Source organism: Anolis sagrei, chromosome 9, assembly GCF_037176765.1.
Source record: "Anolis sagrei isolate rAnoSag1 chromosome 9, rAnoSag1.mat, whole genome shotgun sequence".
NCBI lineage: Eukaryota > Metazoa > Chordata > Lepidosauria > Squamata > Dactyloidae > Anolis > Anolis sagrei.
The window spans coordinates 24207413-24232954 of record NC_090029.1 but is presented as its reverse complement, the minus strand read 5'-3'; the positions used below and the strand labels follow the sequence as shown (position 1 = coordinate 24232954).

Here is a 25542-nt window from a genome sequence, read left to right as displayed (position 1 = left end):
TAATAATAACTGACTAGGCCATGGTGGTCCATGCCTTAGTTACCTCCAGATTGGATTACTGCAACCCTCTGTATGTGGAACTGCCTTTGAAGCCGGCCCGAAAATTGCAGTAGGTACAAAGGTTGGTGGCCAGGCTGCTAACTGGACCAAATTATAGGGAGCAGATAATCCCCCTATTAAAACAGCTCCACTGGTTGCCGATACATTTCTGGTCCCAATTCAAGGTGCAGGTTATTACCTACAAAGCCAAAACGGTTTAGGTCCAACCTGTCTTCGTAATTGCATCTTTCCCTATGAACCTGCACAAGCTCTAATATCTGCTGGGGAGGCCCTTCTTTCACTCCCATCTCATCACAGATCGTGGGGACAAGTGAGATGGCCTTTTCGGTAGTGGCCCCCTGGCTCTGGAACTCTCTCCCCAGGGAGATTAGATTAGCCTCTTCCCTGTCCATTTTCAATAAAGACCTAAAAATATGGTTGTTGCAATGTGCCTTTAATTAATCAATTCACTAAATGAATTGTCCCATCTAGCCATAACCCTATTCTCGACTCTTGCACTTTACTATTATTCCTGCCCTGGAGTTGCACTGTACTAATCTGACTTGTCTCTTTCCGCCTTAACTTATTACCTACCTCTTGCACTTTGCCATCAGCCCTTGTCCTGGCATTTGTGTAGCACAAGTCTTCCCTTTCCCCTTAGTTTGGAAATGTCTATGTTCGGCTACTGGTTGTTGCATGATGAATTATGTTTTAATTATGTTTTTATGATGTTATATTTATTTTTACTGTATTATATTTTAACTTTATCTGACTGGGCTTGGTCCCTCTTGAAGCCTCCCCGAGTCTCCCCATAGAGATGGGGGGCGAGATACAAAAATAAAATAATAATAATAATAATTAATAATAATAATAATAATAATAATGACAAAAGTCTTACTCTTATTCGGACTAACTAAAATGTCACACCATAGCAAGCAAGTCTTTCTGGCAGAAGTTTTCTAGAGATTTCAGAAGCTTGTTCGGTGTTCTGTGTGAAATTGTAACTGTGCTTAATAAAAGCATTACCCTACTGTGGCTTTATATTTGTCACATATGAGCATGCTGAGTCAGAGAAATTATAAGAGGGAAGGTTCCAGAGGTGTTTGAAAGAGACTGGAGAGCCCTGAGTGGGAATAGGCTAATATGGAGAAGTGCAAGTGAAAGAAAGGAAAAGTTCCAGTCTCAATACAATACAATTCAAAAGAAAAATCTGGGGATGTGTTTTTAAAAATTTTAAAATATTTAGCTTGAAGGTTGTGAGGAGGAGACAGGAACAGTTGAAAGATTATGCATAGGTTGTTGATGCAATGTGCAAAGGAGATGATGCTACCAGATTGTTCTGTAATGCTGTGGGAGTAGTGGGAAAATTCCCCTCTTGAGAGTGTATAGCTGGAAACTAGACTTTTGCAGGGACAGCTGCAGATGCAAGATAAGAAGAAACACTAGATGGTTGAGGTGAGAGATGTTGGAACTGGTTAGAATCCATGCTTCACATCAAGAAATGACCCCTTGATCTTAGCTAGCAGTTCTGAGATCTGGGAATTGTTTCATTTCTGGAGATAATATTTGGTTCTGGAGGATCTTGGGGGCAGATCTGGCTTACAGGTTTTGTTTTCATGGTGCTGCTGCTTCATTCAATAGCTGTGTTTTGTGTCTTGAAAACAACTAAACCTGGGGACAGGTGATCTTTCCTAAATCTTACCTATGAAGAATCTTTGGTCCAGAGTCTTCATAGGTAAATCAGTTCAAGTGGGAGCTGCCTTTCATGTGCACATTTGACAACTTTCCTCTTCGTTAAACATATCCTGCTGGGTTACACGATATAATACAGTGGTTCCCAACCTTTTTTTGACCAGGGACCACTCCCCAGCATTATCAACAGGTTGATAATTTTGGTCAACTTTAGATTCGGTTTGGTAATTTGGGGTGCTGATTCAGAATATTGCATTGGATAGACCATATCAGCTCTAGTTTCTGATACAGAACCTATGCTATCTAGTAGTCGCCATATGCTTGCCCACAGAAAACCATATTTAATAAGTCTTGCCACTTTGACCAGGAACCACTTGACCAGAGACCACTTTGACCAGGGACCACTTGACCAAGAGGGCTCCACAAGACCAGTTGCTCTCATTGCAATAGTGTAGTAATGGTGAGGCCGTGGACCACATTTTAGTTCTTACGGACCACTGGTAGTCTACGGACCACAGGTTAGGAACTACTGATGTAACATGATCCTGGGTTATAAATATCATTTCCTAATTGGCTCTATCATAAAAACATGGGGAAAGTTTATTAATCTTGAAAAACTTTGTTTTTGTGGGAAGGACATATTTAATCCAGTCTCAACCAATTCAACCTAGTCTGTGGCAGCCACAAAAACAAAGTTTCTGGAGCAGAACAACTACTTTCAAAGTAAGTTCCCCATAATTAAACAAGAATAACACTTTCAAACCAGGAACAGATTTTTTTTTCAAATTTTGTTACATAGTATTATCCAAAGTGCTCTGTCCATGGAAAGCCTCATGCTCTGAATGCAACCTAGATTCAGGTTCACTGGATCAACCTTGAAGCATTCCCCACTTTCATGTACTCCTTTGAATACTTGTTCCCATTTCAAGATTTGTTCAGATTATTGAGAGCACACCACTGATGAGCTCCAATATATATCTACTTGTTAGAAGACTCATTGTCCCAAGTTCCTGTCCAAAAGCTCATTTTTTTTTATCTCCTTCTCTGCTCATGCCAGTGCTTTTCGAAGAAGGAAATCACACTTACTTACTTACTGTATTTATATACTGCCTTTCTCACTCCTGGGGGGACTCAAGGCGGTTTACAAGATATTAAAAGCAAAATTCAGTGGCAACATACATGTAAAAATCATAATAACTAAACAATAATATTAACTATAAATTAAAATCATTAAAACCATTAAACGTAAGACGCAAACAACATTAAAACATTAAAACAAAGCATTAAAGCATAAATATTAATTTTAAAAAATATTAAAATCACATGATCCAAAATCATAAACGGGAGCCACTCCAATTGTCATTGCACATATTCCCTACTTATTTTTTGCACTGCATTAATTTACTGGCCAAAGGCTTGGTCCCACAACCATGTCTTTGTTTTCTTTCTGAATGCAAGGAGGGAGGGTGCTGATCTAATCTCACTGGGGAGAGAGTTCTAGAGCAAGGAGGGAGGGTGCTGATCTAATCTCACTAGGGAGAGAGTTCCAGCCACCACTGAGAAGGCCCTGTCTCTCATCCCCACCAATCGTACTTGTGACGGAGGTGGGATTGAGAGCAGGGCCTCCCCAGAAGATCTTAACCTCTGAGATGGTTCATAAAGGGAGATACATCCGGACAGGTAAGTTGGGCCACAACCTTTTAGGGTTTTGAATTGTGCTCAGCAGCAGACTGGCTGCCAGTAGAGCTGACGTAGTAGGGAGTTGTGTGCTCCCTGTACACCACTCCAGTGAGAAATCAGGCTGCCATTCGTTGGACCACTTGAAGCTTCTGAACTGCCTTCAAAGGCAACCTCATGTAGAGTGTGTTGCAGTAATGGATTCTCAATGTAACAAGAGCATGGATCACAGTGGCCAAACACGTTGCTTTTGTTTGTGAAACATTTAAATTTGATGGACAGGATCTGTATTAAATGACATCTTTCAGTAATAGCTGAAATGATCAAGATATGGAAATATCCTAGCCCATTAACAAGATGTGCATATTAAGTTTCTTATTCAAATGCTAAGTGTTATATTAGTTTTGATGACTCTCTGAATGGAATTACTGTTAATCAGATTCATAATCTATTTTAGTTGTGTTTGGATTCTTGTAAACTTTTATGATTAGGTCTATTTCCCTCCTGTGGTGGAGAATAACGTTTTGAAATTTTTATGAAATTATCTTTTGAGAGTCGTCCAATTTTGCTTCCCTGACGCTTGTCCCATAATCCCTGTTGGTTGATATTTTGCAAATGAGTAAGACCAAAGCTGATTGCGCTTGACTTTCTTCCTTTGAATACCATTAACATTTTTTAACCTGTAATTGTGCTATCTTGTGGGGAAACAAAATGTGGATTTTCTGTCTTTCTGGTAAAGAACAGTTACAAGGGTCAAGAACATCCAGGCTTTTAGGCAACAGCCTTTGGACAGAAAAAAATATTTCTGCAGTATTCAGTCTTTTGGCTCATTTTCTTGTTGTTAGTTTTTTTTCCCCCTCATCTTAGAAAACAGTGCCGGAATAAAATCCAGTTGTTTGACTGTAATGAACTTGCTTAGAAGGCTTCGGGGCCCATAGATATGCTGAGCTGAATTTCATCAGATGTCAGTATGAAAATGTATATAAACCACAAATATATTGAGGAAAAGCACAGAGTGTTTAAAGAAGATCAGAAAATGCCCATGTAGATCAGAGCTTTCCAAACTTTTCACTTTAGTGACATGTTTTTTAGACATGCATCCTTTTGCAACATGGTAATTCAGTTTTACTAGCAATCAGAGGTTAAACCAGCTCCTTAGAAGAATTTGATTTAATCTCTTATATACTAGATAATTATATGTATGAGTTTGGATCATGTGATTTTAATGTTTATATTAGGTGGTTAAAATTTTTATGTCCTCATGTTTAAATGTTGTTTTATCTTATGTTTAATTGTCTTATTTATTTTAATGCATAGTTATATGTTTTGTTTAGATTTATGGTTTGGTGTGAGGCATTGAATTTTGCCATTATTTGTTGTAAATCGCTTTGAGTCCCCCTTGGGGTGAGAAAATACAGTAAATAAATAAATTATATCTATATCTAAATATATATACACATACAAACGTACGTACACACACACACACATGGTATAAGATTCATATGCTCTTTACTGTATAAGCAAGGTTTGGAATTTTTCCCTTTACACTTCTTTGCACTACAGTTGATTCTTGTGTTGTTTCCTTTAGTTCGTCACTCCATGTTGTTTTGTCACAAACATCATTGTCAACAGATTTTTTTCTTAGTTGGAAACATACCCATTCCAGTGGCAATTACTGCAACTCAATCAACAAATGATGCAGATTATAAAAGTTATAACAGTCCCTACACTTGAACAGCACCACCACCCTACTTCTGTAAGGATTGAACCTCTCTGGAGGTTTTTAAATGGAGGCTGGATGGCCATCCCGGATGTTTTGTGTGTGTCTTCCTTTGTGGCAGATGGGGACGCTCTTTGGGGGTCTCATCCAACTCTAGTGAAGTATAGACTACCTAGGAGTTCAGAAGAGTCTCCTACTCGAGATTTTTGAACAGAAGCTGGATGGCCATCCAGAAGTGCTTTGACTGTGCCTTCCTGCCTGGCTCTAGAGGGTTGGACTGGATGTTCTTTGGGGGTCTCTTCCAGTGGAGTCTCTTTCTCTGGAGGTTTTAAAACTGAATTTGGATGACTATCTGTTGGGAGGCTTTGACTGTGTCTTCCTGCCAGGCAGCCTTTGCTTGTGAAGACGGGAAAGCGGGGGGGATTTTTCATGTGACACCACTGTGGGCTATAGGCGACATGCTTGCCCCAACACAGTTTGGAAGGTTCTGATTTAGATGTTACCGGGAAAACTCCATGATAGCTTTCCCATAAGTTGAAAACAAAGGCATACAACATCAGTGTATAGGATTGTGTCATTATTAGCATTAAAAGCTCTCTCTAAGTCAGTGGTTCCCAACCTGTGGTCCGTCAACCACCAGTGGTCTGCAAGAACGAAAATACGGTCTGCGGCCTCACCATTACTATACCATTACCTCGAAACCACACAGCAAGAGGAGCTACTGGTCTCGCAAAACCCTCTTATAATGCTGAGGCAATGAGGATGTCAGGAGGGGAGGGGCTGACTACCCACAAAAGTACTACTTCATCAGCTCTAGATTATTAAATATGGTTTTCTGTGGGCGAGTAGCTGGCGACTACTAGATGGCATACGTTCTGTATCAGAAACTAGAGCTGATGTGGTCTATCCAATACAATTTTCTGAATCAGCACCCCAAATAACCAAACCTTTGAGATGTATCCCAACTTGTGTATTTAAATCTTAATGATTTTTTTTCTTAAAAAGGTGTGTATGCGAGTAAGAGGAATACTGTAATATACGGAAAGAGGTATGCTATTGACCATTACAAAGGCATCAGTAACAAGGCTGGATAGAAATCGTGATGTGCTGTTCCCCTGAAACACGTTTTTCACATCTGCTGGAGGAGGTGGGCGTTTGGCAAGGGAGGCTAAGAAATGTATAATTCAGGTGCCTGCAAGTGTTTTTTTTCTTTTTCAAACAAAGGCCACCTATATCTTCTATTTTTTTTCTGGCTCCAGATGCCTTGCACACAGGCTTACCAGTCGTCTTATGCTGTAGATGTTTTTTCTCTCTGTGAAAACTGGATCAGATCTCTGTAGGCTAGCATTTTCAAGTGTTTTGCACTCATTTCAAAGCTGTCATTAGCATTGCTGTAATGGTGATAACCTGTTGTGTGTTGCTTTCAGTTCAAATCAAGATTTATTTTTCGTATTGCAAGAAGCTAAAGATACAAATTGCAAAATAAAACTTTAGAAATGGCTTTATAGGCAGAAACCTTATGAGGCCACAAAACTTGTGGCAATTTGCAGAGGTGGTTTTGCCATACATGTAACTGTTGGAATTGCCTCTGTGTGCTTTCAATGTAAAAGGCCTTCTTCTGACTCTTTGAAAGCTTGTGCTGTGTACCTTTGAGGGCAAAATGGCTGTTGCAGAGAAAATTAGGATGTGTATGAGATCTACTTCATATGGTCATCTTAGTGCTGAGCCAAAGCCAAAGGGGGAGCTACCATATATACTCGAGTACAAGTTGAGTTTTTCAGCCTTTTTTAGGCTGAAAATATCCCCCTTGGCTTATACTCTCAAGTCAAAATTATTATTTTTTACTCTGTTATTGTTAGTATTACATTTATTATTTTACTTATTCTTATTATTCATTTACATTATTTTACTCTATTATTATATTTAGAATTTTATTCTATTATTACAGTTGTTATATTTACATTATTTTACTCTTATTATTATTACATTTATTATTTTACTCTATTATTATTGGAAGGATACGTAAGCACATATATATTGATGAAGGTTAGAATAATGGTTTAATCAGATTTGGACAATCTTAACTTAAATTATCTTAAATTACAGTTTTATGTAGATATTCAAAAACATGTAAGATACTGATGCCTTAATGTAATTTTATTGGTATCCATTTTTATTTTGAAATTTACCAGTAGCTGCTGCCTTTTCCACTCTCAGCTTATACTTGAGTCTGTACAGTTTTCCAGCTTTGCCAGATTTGTATTTGTGATTATCAAGGATATTAGGAAGAGAGGGGTTCAGACTTGTAAGATGTAAAGGAAGCCCATGCAAAAGAGATAGACTCCATTGCAAGCACAATAGGTCGAAACTATTGGCACACAACAGCTAGAGGCATTGGAAGGAGGAGGTGAAGGATGCCATAAGGAAGAGGGAGGAGGCTTCCTTTCTGCTGCCCCGGAGACTCAATGGAGCCATGGGATCAACTGAAAGGAGATTACAACTGAACATTAGGAAGAACTTCCTGTCCATAAGAAGAGCTGTTCAACAGTAGAACTCTCTGCCTTGGAGTCTGGTAGATGCTCTTTCTTTGGAGGCTTTGAAACAGGTTGGATGTCCATCTATTTTGGGTGCTTTGTGCTTTTTCTGCATTAAGGCAGAATGGGGTTGGACTGGATGGCCCTTGGGGTCCCTTCCAACTCTAGTAGTCTTTGATTCTGTGCTCCTTAGCCAATGGCAGACAGACCGACTGCCCTCTTCCACATAATGGCAACAATAATGCAGTCATCCTTGGGTGTCTTCTAACTCTATGATTCTATGATTTTAAGGAGAAACATTACTCAGTGTTGGCTGGTAGGCTAGGGACTGTACACAGAACTGTGTAGATAATGTCAGACATTTCAGACTCACATTTCAGTGCTTACCTGCCTCACAATTCCCCTGGATCAGATAATCTGTCACGGTTCAGTAACTATTTAAAGCAAGGAGTGTGAGTATTGATAGTTTTTGGAATTCAGTCAATTAAGCATTAGGAGGTCTCAAAGACTCTGCATTATGTTCAGTTCTGTTTCTGTTTCTGTACTCAGGGCAAAGGGATAGCCAAGTCTGCAGATAGCTGAAATTGCTCAAGACTCAGCCAGTCTAAGGTTGGATCTACACTGTCATCTAATCCAGTTCAAAGCAGATAATTTAAATTATATGATAGTGTGGATGGGGGCCTTAGCAGACTGAAAATCTCTAAAATAATGTCTCTAGACTAAGCAAAGGAACAGTGCAATGCAAATGCACAAAGTTGTATACTTAATTGTAAATAGATGAAAGAAAAATTCTAACTATGCTAAGGAATTTTGCAACAAAGGTATATTCCATATTTGGCAAATATAGGTATAGTTCCACCACTGTATATTGTGTAGAGTACTGGAGAAGGTGCACCAAAGGCTTGCCAAAATTACGGAGTAGCCGGAGCATCTGCTCTGTGAAGAAGCTTTGCAGGATTTTTCAGCCTCAGGGGAGAAAATGGGAGAAGATAGAAGTGTATAAAATTATTCATGATGTGAAATTAAAAGATAAAGGGAGATTTTAATTTTATTTCATTTTAGATTGTAAGCCTGAGGGCAGGGAACTGTCAAATTAACCATCGTAAACCACTCATGGAAAATATAATGTACACTGATGCTTCTTTTACAGATACTTGATGATAGTAGTAGTAATAATTTCCTGCCTTATCATATTAAAATTGTGGGAGAGTCAGGTCAAAGAAATTAGTTCTTCAGCCAGGACATAATCAAATTATGGGATATACTGTCATTTGATTTAATGATGGCCACCAACTTGAACGGGTGGAAGATAAGGTTGTCTTCATAGAATCATAGAGTTGGAAGAGACCACATGGGCCAACCCCCTGCTATGCAGAAAAGCACAATCAAAGTACCCCTGACAGATGGTTATCCAGTTACTGTTTAAAAGCTTCCAAGGATGGAGCTTCCACCACACTCTGAGGCAGAGAGTTCCGCTGTTGAACAGTCTTACAGTCAGAAATTCTTCTTCATATTCGGGTGGAATCTCTTTTCCTACCATTTGAACCCATTGCTCCTAGTCCTAGTTTCCAGGGCATCAGAAAACAAGACTGTTCCCTCGTCTTTATGGCATCCTTTCACATATTTATACATGGCTGTCATGTCTCCTCTCAACCTTCTCTTCTTCAGGCTAAACATGCCCAGTTCTTTAAGACTCTCCTCATAGGGCTTGTTCTCTAGACCCTTTATCATTTTAGCCACCCTATTCTGGAATTGAACACAGTATTCCAGGTGAGGTGTAACCAAAGCAGAATAGAGAGGCACCAGACTTCCCTCGAGCTAGGCACTAGATTCCTTTTGATGCAGCTCAAAATCCCAAAATCCCATTCGCTTTTTTAGCTGCTGCACCACACTGTTGGCTCATGTTTAACTTGTTGTCCACGAAGACTCTTTCTCAAATGGACTATTGTCAAGCCAGGCATATTTTCATTTCATTTTTTTCTGCCTAAGTGTAGTATCTTCCATTTGTCCTTGTTGAAGTGCATTTTGTTAATTTTGGCCAATCAGCTCTCTAACCTGTTAAGGATATTATGAATCCTGATCCTGTCCTCTGGAATGTTGGGTATCCCTCCTATAGGATTTGGTGTTATCTGCAAACTTGATAAGCATGCCCTCTAAACTTTCATCGAAGTCATTAATAAAGATATTGAACAGTTCTGGACCCAGGACCGAACCCTTTAATGGCACTCCACTATTCACTTATTTCCAGAATGAAGTGGAACCATTGGTGAGCACCCTTTGGGTTTGGTCACTTAACCAATTACAGATCACCTAATAGTAGCATTGCCTAATCCACATTTGACTCTTGCTTGCAAGAAGGTAATTGTGAACTTTGACGAAGGTCTTACTGAAATCAAGATATGCTACTCTCACAGCATTCCCTACATCCACCAAGCTTGTAACTATCAAGAAAAGAGATAAGATGACTTGTTTTGGGAAGACATTTGAAGACCTTTTTCTGGAGCTTGGAGAATGGGGAGCTTGTAATATGTTTTGTATCCTCTCCAATCCATATCTTTGTGGATTGCTTCACCAGTGTCGTGGTCCTCACCTGCAGTCTTCTGCCTCCCACCTGGTCTGCTGTGTGTTTTCCTTGTTCTGTGGTCCCCCCTTGCTTCCATCGCCATCCTTTTCTTTGTCTTTCCATCTGCCTTCCTCATCCTTCATGTTGGCTCACATCCTTTAGTTGCTTCCTCTCTTCTTGTTCAGAGCATCTGTGAATGTCTCTGGCAGAAGTCTGTCCTCAGGCTTGCTGACTGCTACCAAGGTTTTGTAGCTCTGTTGCTTTGCTATGGGGAAAAGGTCATTTTTCTAGTGACCAACCATCGCTGCTGATTTCTTCTCCTTTGCAAGGCAAGATAGATAATATGTCTGGACTCTTCCTTTCTGGCTGAGAACATGTCTTCTTCCGCTAAAATGTTTTGCCCAGCCTTCACTTGCTTCTTTTTCCTATCTTCTCTACATCATCAGTGTATTCCTTTTGAACATGTTAAAATGATCACACTGCACTCAAACATTAACCTTTCCGATCTTCACTTCCTTTTTTACTTTCATCCCTATTCACTCCCCGAATGGCTTTCACATTCCTCAGATCAGCCGTTAAGGCTCCCTCCGTTGAAGTTAATATGTTAGACAAAGCATTATTTATTTATTTGTTTATTTATTTGCCTTATTTATATCCTGTCTTCCTCTACCCTGAGGGGAACTCAAGGCGGCTTACAATTGCACCTCCACAGTGCCTTAAAAATACAATATCAGCTAAAGTCGTAAGTTAAAAATTAAGACATTGTACACATATTTAAAATACATTTCAATGAATCACACCATCCAGAGTCAGAGTCTTAAGACCATTCCAATGTCAAATTGCATATTTCCACAATAACATACCTTCATTGCTCTATTTTTCAAAGGCCTGCTCCCAGAGCAAGGTTTTTAACTCTCTTTCTAAACACTAGGAGGCAGGGAGCTGCTCTGCTATCACTAAGAAGGGAGTTCCACAACTGATGGGCCACAACTGAGAAGGCCCTGTCTCTTGTCCCCACAAGCTGCTCTTGCGAGGAAGGTGGGACCGAAAGCAGGGCCTCCCCAGATGATCTTAATCTCCTAGTAGGGATCATTTCTTAATTCAGCTAGTGTTCTGTGCAAAGTAGATGTGATAAAACCAGATACAAGCTTTGACATCTTCAAGTGCTCAATTAACCTGTTTTGTTAGAATTTGGTAATTTGGGAATAACCTTTGATACACTACTTTCTAAATTTCTCGTTGACCTACTATACCATTGTTTGTTTGTTTTTTTTGACCAGGGACCACTTGACCAGGGACCACTCTCCAACATTAGTACCAAAAGGGGTGCTAATCAGTTTTTTGGTCAATGTTAGATTCGGTTTGGTTAATTGGGGTGCCGATTCAGAAAATAGTATTGGATAGACCACATCAGCTCTAGTTTCTGATATAGAACATATGCCTTCCAGTAGTAAACCATATTTAATAAGAGGGTTTTGTGAGACCACTCACTCTTATTGCAACGGTGTAGTAATGGTGAGGCCACGGACCATATTTTAATTCTTGCAGACCACTGGTGGTCCACAGACCACAGGTTGGGAACCACTGTACTATACACTAGTGATGGTGACCACAGAAACATTATTCTCTGAGTTGATTAAAGGGAAATTGGGACAAAGATTGTTTCCAGAATTGCAAATGGAGAATTAATCTGAGATTTTTCTCACAATTCCCTGGAATTCCCATTTGGGGAGCATTGAATAGCCTATTGTCATGATTCTGGCAAGCTATTTTTATTCTCCCCACAGACACTTCATAGTATACACTGGGATGGTGTCTAACGCTCATTATTTTTCTCCGATTACATGTCTTTAAATGAAGATAACAAATAGCGGAGTCAAACAGCTCCCATCTGCATGGCTAAGTATAGCAGGAGTAATAAAGATTGAAAACATTGGCAAAGAGGGCTTGATTTTTCTGTGACTAAAATAAAGATGGCTTTTATATCCTGCAAGCTTATTTAATACCCAAAATAACAATAGACTTGTGACAGTAAATCTCCAACATCTTTCACTTGCTGTTGAATGCAGGCAGGCATCATTGAATTGAGTAGGAAAGTGTTGAATACAAAATTGCAGTTTGTAGTATTGCTAGAACCTGGGTGGCCCTTTAATTTGGAATCAGGTTGAAAGCATTAGCTGTACCAGATATGTTGTGACAAGAGATAGCGGTGTTCCTTGAGGCGAGCAGCTGACACCCCCCCCCCACCCCAGTTTTTAATTTTCTGAAAATCTGAGAAGATTGAAAATACATGGTCTTTCAGTTAAACCTTTTTTCACATAACCCTAACTGGTTCCTTGTTCCTCATAATGATTTCTGATTGCAACGTGAGGTTGGAAAGAAATTTCTTGTTCCAGCAAAAATTGAATTGTGTCAAATATATCCGTCCTACAACATGATGATTCAGCCTCCTTAAGTAAGACACCTAGAACTGGATACAGTATTCCAGATGAGGCCTGACTAGTGTAGGATACAATTTAGGTGATTGTATTGGCTCTATCCCACTCTGTCGATATAGGAAAGGTAAGTAATGATAGAAATGAATGAAGAAGAGGCGAAAGATCAGCGTGAGTCTGCTGCAGGGTTTGCTGTCTCTCCCAGGAGTTTTCTTAGGAGGCAACCAGTCCAAGCACTGAACAGATTGGCCTGTTCTGTTCCAGTTTCTGTGATTTTGGGCACATGTCGAGGTTTCGCAGGCGGAAGATGCTGTGTCCTTTGGGGGAGGGGGAATCTGTTTCTTATCCCATATTTTTCTTCCCTTATTCTGTACACATCAGAAAGAAGTAGCCATTCATTACAAGCATCCTCCTTAAAATGAAGGATATTTTGCCTATGACATCTTACTCTATCGGGTTTCCTTGTGGCGCAGCAGGTTAAACTGCTGAGCTGCTGAACTTGCTGACCGAAAGGGTGAGCTCCCGCTGTTAGTCCCAGCTTCTGCCAACCTAGCAGTTCAAAAACATGCAAATGTGAGTAGATCAATAGGTACCGCTCCAGTGGGAAGGTAACAGCGCTCCATGCAGTCATACTGGACACATGAGCTTAGAGGTGTCTGTGGACAAGGTCAGATCTTCGACTTAGAAATAGAAATGAGTACCATCCTTCAAAGTCAGACATGATTAGACTTAATGTCAAGGGGAAACCTTTCCCTTTACTACCATACTCTATTGTGTATGTATTATTTCAGTGAAACTGCACAGTATCCCAGATTTTATAGAAATTGGATAACCTTTTTAAGGGATGGAAATAAACAGACCCCTGCAGAATCCAGGGATGTTTTGCCGACCAAATCCCACTCATGTTTAATAGCAGATGAAAGGCCTTCCTTCCATACCAACTGCACTGAAGGATCGAAGAAGAGCTTCATCATTAATAGATACAAAAGTTAATAGACAATAGTCTCTCAACTTTGGGGATTGCAGTCAATCAGTGTCCTCAAACTATGGCCTGCGACCTGGATACGGCCCACCAAGGTCCTTTCCTTGGCCCTAAACTTTAGACTTAGGGTTGTCCTGAGTCTGAATTGACTTAAAGGCACACAACAACAACAGTCCTAATTAACATTACTCTTGTCAGCCAAATGCATGCCCACCCTTCCCATTGAATAGTCTGAGCTTTCTTAAAGCAGCAGGAAATATAAAGTTCTAAAGAGGGGAGAGGGCAAGCCATTTTTCTCTGGGCAGTAGTGATAAGTAACCCTCTGGCGCATCTTCCTATCTGCCACTGCTCATCTGCTCATATCTTTCTTGCACTTGCCTCTCATGGCTTTTCCGGAAAGGGAGTCAGTGCCATGAAGAATGCTGCAAGATGACTTTGAGTCACCGCACTTGAGAAGGAAGGGAACACTTAAGCATTGCGTTGGTGCTCCTCTCTCCTGTGGTGACTCTGTATTTTGACAGCTCAGATATTTACCCAGATGTGATTTAACACACAACCTTAAAGCAGAGTAAAATGTACTAATGGGAAAAGTATTCCTCTTAGAAAGTGTTCTTTTTTTAAATTGCCATCAAGTCAGCTTTGGCGGGTGACCCTATCTATGAATGTGGGAACTCCAAGCTCCTGTCTCATAAAGAGCCCTTCTCAGGCCTTGCAAACCCAGGGCAGCCATGGCTTCCGTGACTAAATGTATCCACCTGAAAGGAGGCCTTCCTCTTTTCCTATTGCCTTCCCAATTTTATTTATTTATTTACTTTTTTTTATCCCACCCTCTTTTCCTCGTAGAGAGACTCAGAGCGGCTAACAGTTGGCAACAATTCAATGCCGTTCAAACATAAGACAGTATAAACTCAAATTACAAGCCATCACATTTATAAAAATTAAAATGACAATACATGGTAAAACAGTATTAAAATCAACAAAATTTTAAACCAGCTCCATCTCATTGCCATGATCAAAGTCCATTGCCATTTAACACAATCTGTCAGTTGTCTTCCCCAAAGGCTTCCTTCCACAGAAAGGGTTTTTATTTGCTTTCTGAAGGATAACAGGGAGGGAGCCATTTTGATGTCCTTAGGGAGGGAGTGCTAGAGCTGAGGAGCTACCATTGAGAAGGCCCTATTGTTCCCATCAGGCATACCTGAGATGGGGGTGGGACTGAGAGTAGGGCCTCTTCAGCAGATTGTAGTGCTTGGACAGGCTTGTGTTGGGAGATATGGTTGAATAGATAGGTTGAGCCTGAACTGTTCAGGTTAAAGGTTAAAACCAACACCTCAAATTGTGCCCAGAAGGAGCTGCTGCGACAAGGGGGAGGAGAAGACACCTTCTCAAGGATTATTGTTCTTTCTAATAAGACTTAGCTCCTCATGGATTGACACAAGTACAATGGTCTCAATCTAGTCTCCTTATAGACAGCAAAATATCAATTTTATTCAGGTTTTGACTAAACGAACTAACCCTGTGATTCAGATTGTATGTGTATATTATTCCCCCATGTGCTTGTAGTAGGCTGTGTCTTTTAAACCCTTGGACAGTGCCCAGGACTTTCTCTGATGAGATGAATGGATGTTGGAACAAAAGCATTGCACTGGAAAGATTTCTGTGCAAGCAGTTTGGGAAGGAATGTCAATTCTTGCCCTCTTTTCAGTTAGTGAAGTTTGTAGAGGAGACATTTGAAGGGGTTTCGGAGTATTTTTAAGTAAACACTTTCCCTTCCTTAAGCTTTTATTTAGCCTATATCCCACTTTCCTTTCTCTGGGAGTGAAGCCAAGACTGGGAAAGTCTGCAGTATTTAAATTCTGATAATAGCAATTAGAACAGTTTTTGTGAATTAATCACAAGAGCTGAAAATCCCTTACAGACCACAGTTGGGCTATTAAAACTCATTGTCTATTAAAGGTGTCTTCTTAAAAGTGCAAATGGTGGTCAAGCGTTCTGCAGGGTCCGTGCAATCACTGGGGGGGGGGGGCATGCCTACCTTCATAAGTTGAAAGGTTTTAGAAGAGTTTATCATTTGCTGATTGAAGCACGCAAGGGGGCACACATGGAAGATAGTGATCCCAAAAGGATTTGGCTCATAATTCTGGTTTGATTCTTCTCCCTGTTAACTGCCTTACTTGGTGGCCTTCACCATATTTTTCCAATGTTGCTCTGTAAATTACCCTGTACTCTCAATGCAGTGTGCAAAATAACGTTTTGGTTTTGTCTTGTCTTCCCGTTTGTCCCCAAGCAAATGGTGATGAGCCTCCGGGTGTCGGAACTGCAAGTGCTCTTGGGATACGCGGGAAGGAACAAGCACGGTCGCAAACACGAACTCCTCACAAAAGCCCTGCATTTGCTCAAGGCTGGCTGCAGCCCTGCCGTCCAAATGAAGATCAAAGAACTCTACCGGCGGCGGTTCCCGCAAAAGATCATGACTCCAGCGGATCTGTCCATCCCCAGCCTCCACTCAGGCTCCCTCTCGGCCACCTTGTCACCCTCTGCCATTCCTCAGCTCACCTATGATGGCCACCCCGCCACTTCACCCCTGCTCCCTGTTTCTCTGCTGGGACCTAAACACGAACTGGAACTGCCTCACCTTACCTCAGCCCTCCATCCTGTCCATCCGGATATCAAGCTCCAGAGGTTGCCCTTTTACGATTTGTTGGACGAACTGATCAAACCAACCAGTCTAGGTAAGGCCCGGCACTGTCCCTCTAGTCCCAGCTTTGCCTCTCCACATTTGTAAGGCCTTTGTTTGGCTCTTTTTTGGGGGGAAACGCTCATGGCCTACTCTATTCCATCTGTGGTTGGTTTGCTGATGCAGAAATGGAGGAGGATGGGATGGGATGGGATGATCTCAGGAATGTTTTCCTTTTCTCAGAAAACTGAGTCTGAAGGTGAATGAGAATGAAAAAGTTCTGAACATTATTAGTAGTGTTGGTAGTAATGCTTTGAGCTTCTTTGAGCAGAGCTCACAGTATAACAAACTCTTCACCCAGACATGGGTTTAAGGAAGCAGCTTGTGGGATTCTGTGTCACAGCATTGCTTGCAGGTGATTGTTTTGGCAATACGTATTGAAGAGGATAGAATTTTGTTTGAAGACATTTATTATTGCTCACTCCCAGAGCTAAGACATCCGACCCATTCTGCCAGGATCCCAGTGCAATATTGCCTTTGCATTAGTCCAGTGAATGCTTAAACATGTTTAAAACCTCAATAAGTATGTGAAACCTGGGGAGTGGTATGCTTAGTTTTGCATGTTTCCTGGCTTCCTCCTTCAGTGCATGACTCATTACTTATTTAGGGGTATCATCCATTTGCAAAAAAACCCCGGCCTAACCACAGGGTGAAAATTCTAAGTACCATGGGTGACAGGGAAATACTGGTTTTGTTGAAGGCTTTCATGGCCAGAATCTCTGGGTTGCTGTGAGTTTTCTGGGCTGTATGGCCATGTTCCAGAAGCATTCACTCCTGATGTTTCACCCGCATCTATGGCAAGCATCCTTAGAGGTTGTGAGGTCTGTTGCAACCAGGCAAGTGAGATTTATATATCTGTGGATTGTTTAGGGTGGGAGAAAGAACTCATCTCTTAGAGGCAAGTGTGAATGTTGCAATTAATCTCCTTGATTAGCATTGCAAAGCCTTGCAGCTTCAAGGCCTGGCTGATTCCTGCTTGGGGGATCCTTTGTTGGGAGGTGTTAGCTGGTCCTGATTGTTTCATGTCTGGAATTCCCTGGGTTTTTTGGGGTTTTATAAAGTTTTTTTTAGTGTTTCTCTTTATTTGTTTCTCCTGGTTTTAGAGTTTTCTAAAACGGGGAGCCAGATTTTGTTCATTTTCATGATTTCCTCTTTTCTGTTGACATTGTCCACATCCTTGTGGCTTCTCTGGGTAGTCTGACATGCTGGTTGTGAGAGTGGTCCAGCATTTCTGTGATCTCAAATAATAATATGCTGTGTCCAGGTTGGTTCATCTGGTGCTCTGCTATGGCTGACTTCTCTGGTTGAATTAGTATGCAGTGCCTTTCATGTTCCTTGATTCGTGTTTCGGCAATGCTGCGTTTGGTGGTTCCTGCCATAGATGTGGGCGAAACGTCAGGAGAGGTGTGGAAGAAATGTCAGTATGGAGTATGGCCATATAGCCTGGAAAATTCAAAGCAACCCAAATACTGGTTTACAAGTCTCAATCATTTTCAAGGCTTAGTGCTGTATTTTTTCTCTCTCCTGAGCACGATCCTGAGAGGGAAACCTTATCAGCCTTTATGGCCTGATGCCTTCCAAATATAGTCAAAATTGTAGAGTCAATTCAGAATTTGTGGCATCAGATTCTGATATAGTCTAACATTCAGTTTGCAGATTATCACTTGCACACGAGAAGCCTATAAGGTGAATATAGCCACAGCTGAACCCTCTGTTTCTCACAAAGGTTGAGAGCTGTAGCTCAGCTTATCTGAAAGGCATTGGCTTCAGGGACGAGGTTGCAGAGTGGAAAATATATAGAAAGAGTAAGATCTCTCTAGCTTACAGTAGCAGAAACCTAACGGGGCATTCTTCCCTCTTGCCTATGGAAAAATGCTTTGGAGGTGTCTGAAAATGTTGCAGAGGCTGACAAGAGATATCTTTGAGATTTGTGCCAGTTTTATCTTGTGCTCATGTAATCTTTTGCCTCTTCGAGTCAGATGGGAAACATCACGTAAGCCTCGCTTTCTCTTTGTGTGCTAGGGGAAGGAGCCTGAGCTAGCCCCTTCCATCTCCTTCCATAAGGGCACTCAACTTCCCCGTTGCCAGTGGCAACCAGAAATTGATGCCTGGTAACTATTCCATGCTGTTGACCAGAGCCAGGCAGTAATAACACTCGGACTCTTGAGTTCACGCCATCTGAGAAAATCCTTTGCAAAAGCGAAAGTCAGAAAAGTGATAGGGGACTTTTAGGGTTTTTTGTGTTAGGAAGCAGCATTGGCTCACACAATCTGGATCTTAACGTCAAAAGGGCGCTTCTTCAAAAGAATGCGCAGACAATCTTTTCTCAAGGTGCACATTGTTGATGCCATGCACATCCTGCAAAATATTTGCTTGGGAGCCTTCCTTAGCATTTTATGTTTAGGCAAGCTTATGGCACTTCATCCGAAAAGCCAAGAAACCTGAAGCTGCTGATCTTTTGAATGCGTTCAATTCCAATGCGTGTTTGGCCTCCAAAGGGCTGATGTAAATTCCAGTCACTTGTTACTCTTCCTGTCTGGATAAGTGCCAGGCCTGCAGGGTCTGCAGCTAGCTTGCTTGCTTTCCTTCTCTCTGGGCCGTTGTCCAAAATTACATAATTGTGGCCAATGCTTTCTCCACGAAAGCATTTACACTAGCTTCCTGTACTTTCCCTATGTGTGTCTGTCTGTGTGTATTTATTATATATACATGCAAGACACTAGCCTTGATGATGTTTAGTGGAAGAACTTGATCTTCTGTAATGTTTTCTCTCTCGATATTTTGAATTGTATCTGATTGTAAGATCTCTACAACTACACGGGTGTTGTGTGGTTCACTGACTGCATGGCTGTGTTCTAGCAGCATTTTCTCCTGACATTTCACATGCATCTGTGGCAGCTGTCATCTTCAGAGGATGTGATGGTAGTCAAGCAAGCGAAGTACATATACCTGTGGAATATCCAGGGTGAGAGAAAGAGTCAGTATTGAAAAACACCAGAATCAAGACAATAACTAATGAATGCCACCCGGACAAAGGTGAAGAGTGAAGAGAGGGGCCAGGAAGGCAGTTCCATCTTGTCTCCTGCACTGTGCTTATAATATAATATAATATAATATAATATAATATAATATAATATATACACATAATATTGATAATATTATAATGTGATACAGTATAATAATACTACTAATAATAATATGATAATATAATTATATATTTTATATCAAACTAGCTGTGCCCTGCCACGCGTTGCTGTGGCCTATAGTAAAACTTATCAAAGTTGAGGTAGATATCTGGACTATTATGAAAGAGAGGTCCCTACCTATTCCTTCCCCCTTTTCCTCCCCCTTTCTCTCCTTTCTTCCTTCTCTACCTCTTTCTTTCTTTCCTTCTTTCACTACTTGGTTTCATCCTTCTCTCTTTCCTTCATTCCCTCCCCCTTTCTTCCTTTGCCTTTCTTCCCTCCCTGTTTGCTTCCTTCTTTCACTTTTTATTTCCTTTTATTTTACCACCATCATAACAATAATGCAATGCATTGCCTATGGGACCTGACACCTCTCCCATTCCCCCTAAAAGGGTCTCATAGGAGCAATAGCATAATAATAATAATAGAAATAACAACCTTTACCCGCCACGTGTTGCTGTGGCCAATCTTCCCTCTTTCTCTCCTTCTTTCCCTCCTTCCTTCCTTCCTTCCCATCTTTCCTTCTCCTCTTCTTTCTCTATCTCTTTCCTTCCTTCCCCCCTTTTTCTTTACCTCCCTCTCTCTTTCTTCCTTCTTTCCTTCCTTCCTGTCTTTCCTAGATTTTGACAGGGCGGGAAGGGGCAGGGTGGGGTTTGGAGGTGGCGTGAAGTAAAAGGAGGTAAGATCGGGGCAGGGAAGTGATGGAGCGTGGGGTTGCGTGTGTGTGTGCGGCAGCGGGGGGAGTGATGGAGCGTGGGGTTGCGTGTGTGTGTGCGGCGGCGGGGGGAGTGATGGAGCGTGGGATTGCGTGTGTGCGGCGGCGGGGGGAGTGATGGAGCGTGGGGTTGCGTGTGTGTGCGGCAGCAGGGGGAGTGGGGTTGCATGTGTGTGTGCGGCAGCGGGGGGAGTGATGGAGTGTGGGGTTGCGTGTGTGTGTGCGGCGGCGGGGGGAGTGGGGTTGCGTGTGTGTGTGCAGCGGCGGGGGGAGTGATGGAGCGTGGGGTTGCGTGTGTGTGTGCGGCAGGGTGTGTGTGTGTGCGGGAAGCGGCGCCACGGGGCTTGGAGTGGGCATGGTTTCCGCAGAGGGAACGTTGGCCAGAAGGCCATGTGCGCGTGCCAGGGAACTTGCGGCTGGGCGCCAATGCGCATGCTCAGTTGTTTTGCCATTTTGTGAGTGTGTTGTTGTGTTGTTTTTCATTTTGAGTAGATATGTTTGTACCTTGTGGGTTGTGTTATGGGCATGGGAATTTTGGTTAAGTTTCGTTGGGTTTTTTTTTAGTTTTGTTGTTTTGCCTTTTGTGAGTGTGTTGTTTTTCATTTTGAGTAGATATGTTTGTACCTTGTGGGTTGTGTTATGAGCATGGGAATTTTGGTTAAGTTTCGTTGGGGTTTTTTTTAGTTTTGTTCTTTTGCCGTTTTGTGAGTGTGTTGCTGTGTTGTTTTTCATTTTGAGTAGATATGTTTGTACCTTGTGGGTTGTGTTATGGGCACGGGGATTTTGGTTAAGTTTCATTGGGGGATTTTTGAGTTTTGTTGTTTTGCCGTTTTGTGAGTGTGTTCTTGTGTTGTTTTTCATTTTGAGTAGATATGTTTGTACCTTGTGGGTTGTGTTATGGGCACGGGGATTTTGGTTAAGTTTCATTGGGGGATTTTTGAGTTTTGTTGTTTTGCCGTTTTGTGAGTGTGTTCTTGTGTTGTTTTTCATTTTGAGTAGATATGTTTGTACCTTGTGGGTTGTGTTATGGGCATGGGAATTTTGGTTAAGTTTCTTGGGGGGTTTTTGAGTTTTGTTTCTCCGTTGGATGCCCCTAACAAATTTATATATATAGATGTAATATTAGTAATAATATTATGGTATAATGTTATAGTACAATATAATAATATATAATATTAATATTGTGCTGTGGTAATAATATAATATATTGTATTTACATTTTACTTGTAAGCCGCTGTGAGTCCCCTTCGGGATGAGAAGGGCGGCATATAAATGTCGTAAATAATAAATAAATAAATAAATAAATAAATAAATGTCTCCAGGCAGCAAACAATTCAAAGGGAACTTTGAATTCCAGGCTACTTCTAGGTAGATGCCCCTCACTAATTGGCAATGCTATCTTCATGGTTACTCACATGCTAAAGAGTGGTTCCCACTCAACATGTGCAAATCAAGCTTGCTCATTGGGCCCTTTACAGTTGGTTAACATACAGTGGTTCTTTCTCCCATCTGGATATTCCATAGGTATAGATCCTCCACTTGGCCTGACTACCATCATATCCTCTGAAGATGCCAGCCACAGATGCAGGTGAAATATCAGGAGAAAATGGTGCTAGAACACATGGGTCAAACACCACACAACACCTCAGTGATTTTGGCCATGAAAGCCTTCGACAAGATGTCTCTATCTTTTCTTAACAATGCTGGTATCAGCTGCTCAACAGTGATTTACCAGTGGTAACAAGATGAAACCCATACATGATGTTCCATTGGATTAAAAACATGGTCGGAATTACCTGAAGTAGACTTTTGTAACCTGAACCAGCGCATGACATCTTTGTAATGTTTCTCATCAAAACATTGCCCTTCAAGCTTTGGTTTTGCAAAACTTCAAAAAGAAAGGCTAAGACAGTATTTATAGATGATGTGTCATTTATGAGACTTGGCCGCTTTTTTGCCCATTTATTGGGGTGATTATAAACCATCCCGCACCTCGCAAAAAGGGCCTATTCAGTGCTACTTTCTGGAATCTTTTAATGAAAAGCTAAATAACCTTGAGTTTAGTAAAAAAAATGTGTCAGAAGGGACTTGAGAAACTACAAGTCGTTTCTAGTGTGATAGAAATGGCTGTCTGCAGAGAAGTTGCCCAGGAGACGCCCAGATCCTGTGAGAGGCTTCTCCACATGGGAAGCTGGAGCTGACAGGCAGGAGCTCATGGATTCAAACTGCTTACCTTCAGGTCAGCAGTTCAGCTGGCACAAGGGTTTAACCCATTGTGCTACCATGGCTCTCGAGTTTAGTAATAATAATAATACATAATACATCATCATATTCTCATCCATTGTTTGGTCAAAGATATCACATGTTTGCAAGAGCTAGTTTGTTTCATCCATTAATGTGAAGCATGACACATTTTGGTTACTAGCGTAATGTTTTGGTTTTGATTTGTTGAAGTGAATATACAAATATTTAGCCTTTTTTGAGTCCTTTGAAACAATTGTGTCTAATGAGTTTCATAGAGAAGCTGTAGAGAGCAATTGGTGAACCCAAAACATTATAATAGTGATATTCCTATACAAAAATTTAGTCTGGATTCAGAAATGTAATTAGTCAGGTGCAAGCAAGCCCCGACTTGCAATGCCAAGTTAGACAAGTTTGGTTGCTTCAGCTCAGCTTCTCGTCTCCAAAAGTGGCTGATATTAAAGGGCAATTACAATCACATCCTGTTCTTGGCAGCTACAATTAATGTTATTGTAATGTAAACTTGAAAACCAGAGTTTCGCAAAGACAGTCTCCAACGATGAGCTGGAAACCTGTTTCAGGAACACTTCTTTCAACATGGTGGCAAGATGAATTGTGCGGGAGAAGTAGCACACCTACTCCTAGCTACCTCCATAAATCCAACTTCTGGGCAGTGGAATCAAAATGGATGCACTTACGTTATCTCTGTAAAGCGAAAAGAAGGAACAAAACCTTCGAACCAGACGCCATGTTCAGCCAAAATATGCAAGCCGACACATGCAAGGGATTGCTATGCAGCATAACTTCCAAATTTAAAAATAGGAATTCAAGGCACTTGATGTTTTCTTCACTGTTAACATTAATTCTAGAATTCCTTTTTAAGAGTAGAATAGCTACTCCTCTAGACCAGGTTATTTATTGGGTCAGAAGCGAATTGAGAAAGAATTATAGAAAAACCACAAACGAAGCTAAAAACTTGGCATTATACTAAATTTCCTTTGACCAGAAGCTGGCCACTTGGAGGGCCTCAGGTGTCACTGTGAGAAGGTCCTCCATTGTGAATGTGGCAGGGTTCAGACTGCATTGTATCAAGTGGTCTGTGGTTTGCTCTTCTCCACACTCGCATGTTGTGGACTCTACTTTGTAGCCCTATTTCTTGCCCATCTCTTCCATATTCAACGTTCTTGTAATCTGATCGAGTGCCATAACTTTAAATGGCCGTTACTCATTCTGTGAGTGCAACAGATCTGAGGATCGGAGCGAAGTCAAGATCTCGTTTCCCTAATCGAGCCAATTATTTCCTTAATAAATATGCAACAATGCAAATACACCCTAACGCTGTAGTAATGCATACAGTGCCAACGTGCAGCAAGGCAGGATTGATTCTCAAAGACTCCTTCCTAATCTATCACGGCCCAATCGCCGTAATGTGATGGTGTATTTATGTGGCGAGTCTTGCATAAGCTTTGCAGAAAAAGAAATGGGATGTGCCAAGCTGGGGAAGCCACTTTCCCCTTTTAAATAAGTTAGAGTTCATTGTACCGTGAAATCTCTCCGGCAAATAGTGTCTTCACGACATGTTTTCCCCTTCGTCATCACAGTAAGTGCTTAATTATTTAGCAATGGCCAATTTGCCGGGGAAGATGGAAAGCGTTCCCGGTTAATAAATTGAGCTGATGACCATTGAAACGGAGTGCTGTGGCCTGCTGTCAGCAGCGGCGTGGGGCTGCCTTTCTCAAAGAACATTCCGGAATGGTTATCCGAGGAGAGCGTTTTCCAGCACAGCAAGGCATATTTTACAGGAGAAAGATTGCGGAGCTATATTTAGCGGGTGGCTAGAACCGAAAGAGGTTGGGGTGCGAGTGCATTAATATGTATTAAGCTGAAGAAGTGAATGCATCCTGCGTGGTCTCAGTCAACCGGCAGGAAGGATTTCAGATTTTCTTCCATTCTGTCACAGGTACATATTACATGAAGAATCGTGTTGGAAACAGCCCTAATTGCGTTTCTGAACACTGACCTTGCTCTGCACGTAGTTTTCCCCACATCTTCTCTTGGGCAAACCTTAACACATGACCTAAACATGTTTGTATAGGGGCTTTGTGTTTTCCCATGAAGGTCTGTTTTGCTGTACTGAATAAAGAGGTAATGCAATATTCTGGGTCTAGTGTAAAACCAGAAAGATATGGCTGCACTGAGACATGAATCTTGCTTGGGGTTTTGGGTCAGTGCTACTTACAACAGCTGTAATAATAATAGTTACCTGCTGCTGCTCATGGCTTGAGATTGTGTACAGCACGGTTAAAACACATCAGTAAAAACACATAGATAAAAACAATGAAATACACACATATATGTATATAACAAAGACACTTCACAAGGTGGCTGTGATCTAAAGAAAAGAAGCAAGAGTCTGTTCATAGGATTGCTGTGAGCTTTCAAGGCTGCATGGCCATGTTCCAGAAGCATTCTCTCCTGATGTTTCGCCCACATCCATGGCAGGTATCCCCCCAGGTTGAGGAGTCTCTTGGAAAATAGGCAAGTGAGGGTTATATATTTGTGAAATGTCCACAGTGGGGGAAAGAACTTGGTTGCAACTGACTACCTTGATTAGCATTTAACGGCCTTGCAGCTTCAAAGTCTGACTGGTTGCAGTCTGGAGGAATCCTTTGTTCAGAGTTGTTAGCTGGCCCTGATTGATTCAAGGTGGCCAATTGCAGCATTCATACTTGCCTCAAGCGGACAAGAGTTCTTTCTCCCACCTTAGACATTCCACAGATATATAAACCTCACTTGCCTAGTTTCCAGCAGATCTCACAACCTCTGAAGATGCCTGCCATAGATGTGGGTGGAACCTCAGGAGAGAATGCTTCTGGAACATGCCCATACAGCCTGGAAAACTCATAGCAACCCAGTGATTCTGGCCGTGAAAGCCTTCGAAAACACATAGTCTCTTCATATGTCTCTCTGTGTGTTTATATATATATTTATATATGTGTGTCTTTATAGTATATGTGTGTGT

General features: G+C 41.4%; 1 protein-coding gene across 1 annotated transcript in view; it reads left to right on the top strand.

The window, feature by feature from the left end:
* Positions 1-25542, top strand: part of PIAS1 (protein inhibitor of activated STAT 1) — a 52444-nt gene that overhangs the window by 10779 nt on the left and 16123 nt on the right. The window contains exon 2 of the mRNA XM_060755380.2: positions 15930-16374. Within this exon, the coding sequence (XP_060611363.2) occupies positions 15930-16374 (445 nt within the window). The remainder of the gene's footprint in view (positions 1-15929; positions 16375-25542) is intronic.